Genomic DNA, 12,188 nt, shown 5'->3' with positions numbered 1-12,188 from the left:
AAAATAGAATGTGGAATTTTTAATAAAATATTTAGTGATTGAATCTAGGGTTTGATCGACATCTCATTCCATAGCACTTGATCAGGCTTCAGTGGTGCCCCCATCGGGCTAGGGGGGATCTTCCAAGATGGTAGTAGTAGATTTCCAATCACAACAACAACCATATAAATTTGCTAACTCGATCGCCTCCCAATCTGCTAATGCTTCACTCATTGCAAGTTCAAGTGAGCTGTAGCCATCTAGTACACCCACATACTAGGTAGCCAAATCAGAGCAAACAACAAGCCCTTTCCTCCCATAAACCCAAGAGACCCTTCCTAAAAAATAGGGATCTACAGTAGAACGTATGAAGGACCAGAAAATCATTTGTGAACTCATAGGGCCTTGGCCTTCACAATGAATCCTTATCAACTCGCTACAAAAAATTTGGGTAATCAAGGGAGAAGCATAATTTAAAATGGGATCTAGAGGATTTTTTGATGTGATCTTCAATAAAATTGAAGATTTGGATCATATTCTTTAGGGGGTCTTTACTTCATGAACTTAGTGGGCCTTTCAATGAAACCCCGGGTTCCAAGATTTAACCTAGAAGATGAATATTTCTCATTCCTCCTCATTTGGATCAAATTATAATCCTTGCCTCAAGAATATTGGGATCCAAAAACCCTTTCTCACATTGGTAACAAAATAAGGATATTTTTATGCTATCAGATAAAAAAAAGAACAGGTAGATATACTTCATATTCGAGATTATGTGTGTATATGGATCTCACAAAACCCCAACTTGCAAACATACACTTGATTTGTGAAGAAATTGTTTGGGAGAAGCCAAAAAATTATGAATATATCCCCTTTAGGTGTCATCACAATCATTCATATGGCCACCTCTTTAGAGACTACACGGCCAAACCACTTCATCTAGCCGAGTGAGGGAATCCATCAACAAACTAGCCCTCTCTAGGAGAATGCTTCACCATAGTGTCAGGAAGAAGAAAATTGCCTTGAAGGTGAGGAGAGAACCTTGCTCTGTGGGGAAATTAAGGAACAAATAGGTACATAGTTCTCCAATATTCAGAAGAGGAAAATCAACCGAGGCAGGAAGCACCACCAATAGAACATGCTCTCGAAGAACCCGCCGAGGGAGATCCGACGAGCACACAACTAGATTTAGCCCAACCATCTCATGAATTGGTGCTTGCAAACAAGACTTCCAATCAAGATCTCCCATCCCCGATGGAATAAGAATATCTATAAGATCTTGAATTCCAAGATATCGATCTACAATAGATTGCAGAAGAACGGGAAACCAAGGATCTTGCGCCCATTCCTAAAGATCAAATTCAAATAATTGTAAGAGAATATCTTTTCCATCAAGACATTCTCCTCCATTGAGGAAATGCATCAAGTACCATACCTTCTCCATCCACTTATATTTCTTCACAAGGAATTAAAAAAAATGTCCCCCAAGACTATCCCATCTTAGACAAAGAGCCTAAGAAAAAAGGTAGAAAAAACAACAACAAACTTCTTCAATATTTAGGCGAATTCCTAGTTAATTCAGGAAGAGTTTCTGCCATTACCTCACTATTCCCTCTCTTCTCCAAATATCAATGATCAAAGTCATCTCTTGAAATGTTAGGGGTTTAAACAGAAAATTCAAATGCCAAATCCTGAAAAACCAGACATCTTGTTGCTCCAAGAGATGAAATGTTCTCACCATAACCTCAATCAAATGATTAAGACATTTTGGAAAAAAATGTGATCTAATCACCCACTATGCAACAAGTGCTTCTGGTGGTGTAGCAATACTTTGGAATCCATCCACTGTCACTCTCAAGGACTCATTTTCTCTACACAAAATTCTAACAACATGCTTTCAACCCATAGTCTCCTTACAATTTAGCTTCATTTCCAATGTTTATGGTCCCACCATCTCTCAGGATTAAAGAGTCTTCATATCAAATATCTCCATTGTTTCTCATCTTATCCACCCTAAGCAATGGATCTTGGTGGGGATTTCAATTTGATTAGATCATTGCATGAAAAAAAAGGGAGGTGTTCGAAGCTTTGACGAGGAATATTTAATCTTCAACCCCTTCATAGATAAATGTAAGATGATAGATATTCAGACCTCCACTGGAATCTATACATGGAACAATAAAAGAGGGAGATTACATCAGGTGAATTCAAGTCTAGATCTATTTATATTCTCTAAATCTATTCTCCTAACAAGTATCAGCTTCGAATCTTCAATTCTCCCAAGCTATGAATCTCATCACTAGTCGATTCAACTTCAGCTTTGATGGTATTCTTCGCCATGTAAAATACCTGTCTGCTTTGAGGAATTATGGTTGCTCCATCCAAACTTCCTTTCTAAGATGGAAACCTAGTGGAAAGAATCTGCCTTTATCCCTAGGCGCATAATGTATCAATTTTGTCAATGATTAAAATCCATTAAATAAAAATTAAAAGGGTGGAACATTGAAGAACTTGGAAACATCTTTCAAGAAAATCTCAAACTAGGGGAAGAAATGAAAATGATTAAACAAACCATAATCACAAAGGTTGGAAAAAAAGAATTAAAGGAAGTTGAAGGGGGCCTGTGACATCAATTAAAAGAAATATTGGCTCAAGAGGAGATCCTACACAAGAAAAAATACATGGTAAAATTTATTAAAGAAGGAGACCACAACACAAAGTTATTCCATAAATCCATGCTTAACTACAGGAAACAAAATCAAATCAATCTCCTTTGCAAGAATCACAATTAGTATGTGGAGGACCATGAAGATCTTTCATAAGTCCTCTCTCAACACATTAGCACTCTCCTTATAGAGCCAAGCCCTTATAGGAGGAATAATATTCAAATGATTACTCAACATATCCCAAAGCTTCTCTCAATGGTCAAGGAAATAACCTACCAAGAGGTGGAAGAAGTGTTGATGAGTATGCCAAGTGGGAGGGCGACAGGTCGTGATGGCTTTACAGAAAAAATCCTCCACTCCTATTGGGCCATTCTTGGAAGATATGATTGGCAAGTGATTGAAGCTCTCGATGCTATACCTCCCTTCTCTCTGCCTTTGACGCAACTTTTATCTCTTTATTTCCCAAATCCACTAAAGCCTTTCCTCCTTCTGACTTTCATCCTATAGCACTCTACAATGTCATCTATAAAATAATTTCAAAAACCATTACAAATAGACTTAAAATGCTTCTCCCCACTCTCATCTTCCCTGTGAAAACTAGATACGTAGAAAGAAGACAAATTCTTAACAATATAATCCTCGTTCAAGATCATATCCACTCACTTCATTCCTTCAACCAACTTGGTATGATATTAAAACTTGATATGTCAAAAGCCCTTGACAAAGTTAGTTGGTAGTTCATTTATCATATTCTTAAGGCCTACAAATTTCATGAGAAATGGTTACCTTAGGTGATGACTCTCATCTCGAAAGCATTTTTTTCAATCTTGATCAATCACTTTCCCTTGCCTACCTTCTCCCCTTCTAGGGGCATCTATCAAGGAGAACCAATCTCTCCTTATATCTTCTTGCTTGTTTCTAAAAGTCTAAGCCAATCCATTAAGCATGCGCTTCTCTGTCAATTCCTTCGAGGTCTCCCCCTTAGCTCTTCCCAACATTGCTCAGCACGCCAACAATTTGTGGATGATATCCTCCTTATTGTGTATCCTTCTATCCAGGAGGCATGAGAATTTAAAAGAAACATTAGATACCTTTTTTATATCCTCGAGCATATATATAAATAAAGGAAAGTCTCAATTTTTCTTCTTTAATACTCCACATGCCATTCAACTTCATATCACTCATTTTATGGGTTTCAAGAAAAGCTTCCTTTCCTCAAAATATTTAAGGCCCCCTCTCACTGCCAATCCTCTCTGCATATCGGTATGAGAAGAGATACTTCTTAAATTTGAGACAAAACTCTCAAGTTGTGCCTTCATGACCTTGAATTTTGTTGAACGGTTTATTCTTCTGAAATTGATCATGCAATCTATGCCCACCTACACTCTCTCAGCCTTAGTTGCTCGAAAATCCATTATTAACAAGCTTCACAGCATGAAACACTCCTTCCTATAGGGGGGCACCCATCTCGAGAAAAAATGGGCCTTAGTCACTTGGGACAAGTTGTTCCTTCCCAAAGTTGTAGGGGGTCTAGCATTATGCGGTCCAAGGGCCTTAAGCCAACCTCTAAGTGCAAAAACATGGTGGAATTGGTTAAAGAACTGCTTAGTACTATGGTGCAAAATATGGACTAAGAAATATCTTTAGGGCCTCCTCTCTTCTCGACTAGTTCGAATTTCAGAAGGCTCTCAGATATGGAATGCAACTTGGAATAACAAATCTCTAATCTAAGACCATTTTTTCTAGGAAGTGCATAATGGAATGAAAACCTTATTCTGGGATGATTCCGAGAATCAATGGCCTAAAATCTCCTCTTTTCCCAACTCTCTCCTAATATGAGATAGTCCCCATCAAGGAGACCTTTCATTGGTGACTCATTATTGGGATTCATATTCCCCCAACTCTCATTGGTGCGCTTAGAAGATCCAATTCCCAACCTATGCAAGAACTCATTGTAATGATAAAGACCTTCTTTGATAGGTACTAACCACTTAAAATATCGTAGTGAAAATGGATGATGGCATTCTATGATGTGGGTATGGTCTGTCAGGGGTTTTCAATCTGAAAGAGGCCTACCTAATCTTAACACAAGCACAACTGGAGGCACTTAATCCTACTTGGAATCCAACTTATGGTCTGGTTTCCCTTCGAGCAAAATAGTAGCACACGACAACCTCTTATGTATTGCCTCCTTTGAATAATAAGATATATATATATATATATATATATATATATATATATATAAATCAATAATTTTTAATAAATATTAAAAAGTGATTATTTTTATAATTATTGTAAAATTTTAACTTATACATTTGACAACTTTCTTTTGCAAATATAAAATATATCTATGTATAAAAATGTATGTAATATCTTTATTTCAACATTTACAAAAAGGATTGTGATATCAAAAAGTGAGAAAATTTTCCTATTTTATGTTATTATTAACCAATGATATAAATTATATTACTAGTAAATATTAATATACATGAAAAAAATACATATAAAAAAAAATTTGAATCATACTTCTCAAATTATCAAAATTTTAAAAATTATAAAAAATAACTAAATAAATTATGAGTTTATTATTATTATTAATCGTGGAAATATTTAATATCTGAGTTAAATAGATATACATTTGAAAAAACTTGTAAAGCGATTCTTAACTATGGAGATTTAAATCCACTTTATCATGGAGATTCGTGTAATAGGATTTGTTATAATACCAAAAAATCAAAACTTATTCCATACTTAGATTATTTTATATAGATTTTATTTTTATTTAATTTTATAATATTTTTTTAATTAAATAGAAAAACAAAAAATATAACTACTTTTGAAATAATTTTCAACATTTTATCTATAACTACAATTAAAAATATTCCATAAATATTTTAAATAAATTAAATCTTTACCATCTATCTATTTATTACTTATTCATAATTAAATTAAGATTATAAAAAACCTTGTTTAAAAATAAACATTTCTAGTGACATAATTCTAAATTTTGATGAGTTAGTTGTATTTATTTGAAATGGCAAGCAAATGATTTAATTCGATAAAACTAATACATAATTTCTCCATTTCATATTTTATAAAGATAATTAATATAATAAAAAAAAAATGAATCACACGACATCCTTAACCCATCATTCAATTAAATTTAAATTAATAGAAATAAAAATGAAGCGAATAGATTGTAACTGACATTTAATTATTGTTATAATGGAATCCTTGGCATCATTCTGGAGAAAGTAACACATGAAATGGCATAGAAAGTTATGTGTACTACACTATTTTCTTTACTACTTTTGCACGTCCTATAGGATACAGACTGGAACATTGGACATAGGAAGGGTCGGTTAATGATAGCATTTAAATGAATATCAGATATCTGGTTTTGTGATATTCATCATATCAGTCCAAGGGTAAAGGGAATTCCTGCAGCAGGAATCCACAAATTACCAAAAATGAATTGGCCAACTGTGAATCTAGCCGCTTCAGTGGCACTTTTGATCACATGAAATCCATGCCAACGGACACGTCTTGATGTTACTGCACCGACCCCTCTGTTCATATACTCGCCATAGTACAATGTTTGAAGCGCAAAGCTTCCTTGCCATTCGGACCAACCGGCGGGATCGATCAAATCGTCCAGAATGGATTGCATGAACACTGTGCGAGAGTATTGCTTCCACGGTCTTCCGAGGTACGTTTGGATGGACTTTTTAACAGCTTGCAGATCGGGAGCTGGGCTTACCCTGCAATTATGAATGGAAATTCCGGTGTTTTGATTGGGATCAGTTCTTCCTTGAGCTGTAATTGTGTTCTTTTGTTGTCTCATAGGCCTTCTAACCAAGATATTGCTATTTTGGATTACCACGGCTGCGTTGCCAAAGATAAAATCAACCGTTCCATAGATATCGACTTCTCTGTAAAATTGGCGAAGGGAGTAAACATATAAAGTGTCCTGGTATCCTTTGATGCTGCAACGATATACCACCGAGAAGTCTGCGCCTACTCGAAGTGCTACGGCCTGGTGCTTTTGAGGTCCAGCGGTGTTCTCGAACGTCATGTCTCTCGCAATGAACCCTCTTCCAGAAACAGCTAATATGGGAAAAACAAGAACCGTTAATACATTTGACAAGTTATACATTAGATCCTGATTCAGAAACAACTATCGCATAAAGGCTAAATACATTTGATAAGTTATACATTAGAACCTCATTCAGAAACAACTATTGCACACAGGCAGTTTGTCATTGCACACAGAACAAACAAAACAAACGGGCAAAATCATATATTAATTATATTATATTATTATTATTATATATATATATATATATATATATATATATTAAATTGTAATTTCTCTATTATATATATATATATAAATAATATATATATATATATATATATATATATATATATATATAATTTTAATATATATATAACAATATTCAATTTTAATATATATATAACAATATTCAACTGTAGATATTTATTCTCAGCACATAAATTTTAGTGCAATATAATGAGTTATATTTTCACTTATTTTGTAAATAAGTTTTATTTCAATATCATGATTTTTCTCACTTTATGCCAAAAACATTTAATTTGTACAATAAAATAAATTAAAAATCTTTTGTAATGATATATTTAAAAAACAAAACAATTATACAATTTAATATTAATCCAATAGAACAATATCCAGAGCAATGTATAAGTATAAGAGAAAAGCCAATTTTAAATTCTTACCCAAAGTGGCAGACTTGAACGTAGTTGAACCATCTAAAACATTCTTGCTTCCCGTGAGGATGGTTCGGTCCTTGCCATCGCCAATTAACATCAAATTGGTTTTGGTCTTCAATATGTCCACGTTCTCCTTGTAAACTCCGGCTTTGACGTAGATGATATGTCTCCTCTTGGACTCGGAAGGCGCGGCGTTTACAGCTTCGGTGATCGTCAGGTAATTGCCAGAACCATCTTTGGCAACAACGACGTGCGCTTGTCTGGAGGATTGTAAGTGCCTTCGGTCGTCGGCTGATAACCATCCTGGAAAACCATCTCTCTCGATCAGACTGTAGTGAGAGTCCAACTCCTCTCTTTCTGAACTCAACAGACGGCGATTTTTGAAGCTGGAAAGCTTGTACATGCAAAGCAAATTGCTCGTTAATTCTGACACATTAACAGCTCTGGACATCAGAGCTTTTATATTACTGCTGTCTGTTAAATTGAAGTCACGAAAACCATTCAAGCAGGTTTCCTGGTTCGTCAAAGCCGCGCTCAGCAAATTTGGGATGTCTTTCTTGACTGAATTGTTGCTTAAACAAACGTTGAGACTGTCCAACGTATCTCGGAAAAGCTCAACACAATCTTGCCATGCCGCTCGTTCTCTTTCATTCATCATATCACTGTCTAGACTCATGGACAATTCGTAAGCATGTTGTGCCTGTTCCATGCTCTCCGTCAAGGCTAAACTTATCAAAATATCGGGTGATGCTGTCTCGAAGCCACGATATGATGCCAAAGACGACACACATCGGTGGGGAAATCTTGTCTCGCTACAGACCGACTTTACTAAATTAGACCATACTTTCCTACCTTGGGGGTCGTCGGGGACTTCACTGGAAGTAACAGGAGTTCCCATTGACACACCAACGATGTCAAGGAGCAGCATAATTAAAGTCAGGGCAGCAAGGATGGACCATTTTTTCGAGTTTGGAGCCTTCCGTTCTTCGTCGCAGTAGACTCGAACGTTGCTCCTTACAAAACTCGTCATGTGGACGCTAGGTCAAGAACTTTCAGACCGATGGACCCTAGGAAGTACTAAAATAAATTCCAGCCAAATAACTCGAATATAAATTTGCACACTTCAGAACGGCTCGCCTTCGCTCGGTGGGAATGAACTCTTCAAGGAGTGCTCTTATAGCATTACTGTGTGGCTCACACATCAAATCGGCAGATTATTCTCGCACTAAGGCTGTGATTGTTTCTTATAGTATTGTTCAATTCGAGGATCAATTCAGCTTTGATCGTTGACACTGCAACCAAACTCGCAATGGATTTCAACATTGATTTTCATTACGTGTTGTTCTCTATAATCTAAAAGGTCACTTCTCAGATTCGATATCGTAGTCCGTTTTTATTAAGGTAATGTACGTAATCCGTAAGGTACAAGATACGTGCATCACTGTAATAAAAAGGATTAGTTCGCACTAAACAGTTAGATAGAAATCTAGACGGTAGAAGTCACAGATTAGCGAGATTCCACGCCGTAGCTCATCCTTATGATTTGCCTCGTTTCATTAAGTAAGTTGGCCAGTTTTCTACTTTGTTTGTACAGCGAAATATTGGGAAGTCTTTTAGAAAAAATTGAAGATGGTGTAGATTTTGGAATTAGCTTTTCTTTTTTAACCTTTTTCAACGGTTAAAAAAAAACCAGTTTTGTAGATTTGGGAAATAGGTTGTACAAGAACTAGGAACTAGGACTAAATTCTACTATTATTCATCAAATGTAAAATATTTCAAAAAACTATAATTAATGTAAATATCCACTTTAAACAAATTAATAATAAAGCTGAATCTTTTACTTGCAAATACGTTTGTAAGGATTATCCTTTGATGAAGTTTTTATCCCTTTTCATATCTGCCTAGGTATATGATTCCCAAGAAGTAATCCTTACGATACATCATTGTATCTTCAAAACAAAGAAGTGATTCCAAAAAATAAAACCTTACTGCGTGGCTATGAGAAATGGCTAATACCATAGTAGACTACTCAACGGATGCGCTAGAGTACATAAAAGGAGGCTATGAGAAATGGCTAATACCATAGTAGACTACTCAACGGATGCGCTAGAGTACATAAAAGGATGTTTAGATCGATTTTTTTTTGTAGGGAACTCAATTTCTAGGAACAAGATGAATCTAGATATAGCCATCGAAGGTTGGGGATAGGCATTGATCAAGTCTCTTCGATATTGGTAGTTGCACATGAGTGCAGTTGGAAGTTTGACCTGGGTCGTACCTCCGTTGGAAAGAGATTGGATGATAACCCAAGAATAGGGTTTGGTGTCCTTTCATTTAAATTTTTAGATTGGATGATAACCCAAGAATAGGTTTGGTGTCTTTTCATTCAAATTTTTATATCCACTTTGTGTATGTAATTTTTATGTAAGTGGAACATAAATTAATGTAGGTCTAATGGTTTTTGCAAGGTGAATTTAGGTAGGTAGCAAGGATTCTGGAAGTAAAATTACATTAATTTAGGTTTTTTAATTATTTTATTTATAGTGTTTTGATAAAAGGTATTTATTTTAGGAGGAAATGTTTGAAAAAGTGTGCAAAGAAGGTAGATGAGGGCGTTTATGCATGTAAAATTTTATCTAAGTGGATTCACTTTAGTACCAAGGTTATTGGAGGTAAAGTAAACTTGATTTAGGGTTTTAGTATTAGAGTTTTGACCAGAAGTACTTAATTTAGGAGGAAGCATTTGAGAAAGGGTGCAAAGAAGGTAGATAATGGTGCTAGTTCCTCCACCACAACAAAAGGATCGGATGTTCGTCCAAGTATATGGTTTGGTATTATATCATATAAGTGCCTGGATCCATTCTATACATGCAAAAGTTTTCATCCCCTTTAAATAGCCATAATAGGTAGCTTTTTAGCCTAAAGAAATTAACATCGGGCTAAAAACCTAAGGGTTACTGAAATGGAAATTTAAAGGGGAAGGAAACTTTTAGATATAAATTCCCTTTGGAAAATAATAGGATAATATGGTGTGGAGGTGAAAAACATTGAGGATTTATTAAGAGTTGGTATACATCACTTTGGGAATGTTTACAAAGAAGAAGAGATAGTTAATGACTTTTTCTTTTTCAAGTTTTATATATGAACCTCATATTTTAATTCTAATTAAAAATATTGTAATGTATAAGTTCAAATAGTTTTTCATTGTCTTAAACGAGAAAGAGAGTAGGATCTAATGGTTAGTAAATATAATTATGCTTGTTCTTCTTGAAACTCATTGAAGGGGGTCTTATGAAAACTATGAGAAAACAACTTTCCATGGGATAGTGTTAGCCAACTTTAATGTTACATTTATTTCTCTCATAGTAGAGAGTAATAAGCCTTATACATTTGAAGAATTCAAGCATATTTCTCTCTATAATAGTGTTTATAATATTATTACAAAGATTATCTCCATGAGGTAAAGAAGTTTCTCTAAAAATAAGTCTCTAGATCCAAATGTATATATATATATATATATATATATATATATAAAGAAGATATACACAAAGTTTGAATTATATTAAAATCAATGGTCGTGGGAGTCTCTTAAATGGGAGGTAGTTTATTGTAGAAGATGGGGAATTGGGTGAATGTTCAATTGGTGGACGAAGTGCAAAATATTTTAGGGTTTTAGGAAAAGTTTCCATGATAAAACATTTTTTTTTATCTTAATTGACCACTATATTGGGGAAATAATAACTTTGAGTGGTAAGATTTGAATTTAGAGGGGAGGATCAAACAAAAATTTCGGGGTGGATTTGTGGAAAAACTCAAATATCATGTGAGATATATGGAGCTAGTTGATAAGATTACTTTGTCAAAGAATCCCTTGGATGACTCTACTATAATGTTTAAATAGCTTGTTATGAAGAATCTCAAAAGAATTCTATGTGATGCTACATAAAAATATTTAAATTTATTCGTCTATCAAATAAGTTTTTATGTTGTTTCTACTGAATAGTAAAAACTTTACATGTGATCATATATAGAAAAGAAATAAAGTTAAACCTAATAAATTTCTTTTATTTAAGAGTTATGATGATACTAACAATCATCTTCTAAACAAATGTTCTTTCGGGGAAGAGAGTGCATTTTCGTTTTGTCTTAATGTGTTCGATAGAAATATAGTGTGATAATTGTTTGGTGAAAGCATACAAAGCTTTCTTTGTTATTCTAGCATGGGTATATGCTTGTGAGAATGCTAGTGCTACTGAAGACATGCAAACCCTTTTTTTGTAATGTGCATCCAAGGTTCTTAGCATATTAAAATGTTTCTTCATCTGATGTAGGTAAAACAACCTATATGGACTATGTCATTGTGAATTGCGATAGAGCATGGGATATTGTGAATAAGAATAAAATATGGTTTTTTTAATGTAGTTGCATGAAATGATTACTTTTATATAGGTAATAGGGTGTTGTTTTCTTAACGATCTTCATTTTCTAAATTTCCGGCCTAATACAAAAAAAATGATTTTGATTTTCTAAAATTCTAAGCTACTTAAAAACAAATAATTTTAGAAATTTTATGATATAATTTTAGAAATTATATGATATCAAATGAAATTTTATGATATAATTTTAAACATTTTCCTAAATATAATTTTAGAAATTATATAATATAATTTTTTTTGGTTGAAAACAATGAAGTGTTTCAATTACGAACATTTAGTGTTTTTCTTTTAAAGTTTATGATAAATAGATGTTATACAAAACTCTATCAACATTTTTCCTTGGAGTACTTTCGGG

The 12,188-nt window shown here is 34.2% G+C and overlaps 1 protein-coding gene across 1 annotated transcript; it reads right to left on the bottom strand.

Moving 5' to 3' along the window:
* Positions 1-5,883: 5,883 nt before the first annotated feature.
* LOC149223991 (pectinesterase-like) lies at positions 5,884-8,532 on the bottom strand. Its single transcript, XM_089383450.1, has 2 exons — positions 7,404-8,532; positions 5,884-6,752 (listed from the first exon to the last, which is right to left on the bottom strand). The coding sequence occupies exons 1-2, from the start codon at positions 8,425-8,427 to the stop codon at positions 6,058-6,060; spliced, it is 1,719 nt and encodes a 572-aa protein (XP_089239576.1). The 5' UTR covers positions 8,428-8,532; the 3' UTR covers positions 5,884-6,057.
* Between the last annotated feature and the right edge of the window lie 3,656 nt (positions 8,533-12,188).

Source organism: Pinus tabuliformis, chromosome Q (assembly GCF_031772625.1).
Source record: "Pinus tabuliformis cultivar Carrire ecotype Pingquan chromosome Q, CPIR1, whole genome shotgun sequence".
Taxonomy (NCBI): domain Eukaryota; kingdom Viridiplantae; phylum Streptophyta; class Pinopsida; order Pinales; family Pinaceae; genus Pinus; species Pinus tabuliformis.
Note: the sequence above shows the minus strand (reverse complement) of the source record. Positions and strands in the feature narration are given on the sequence as shown.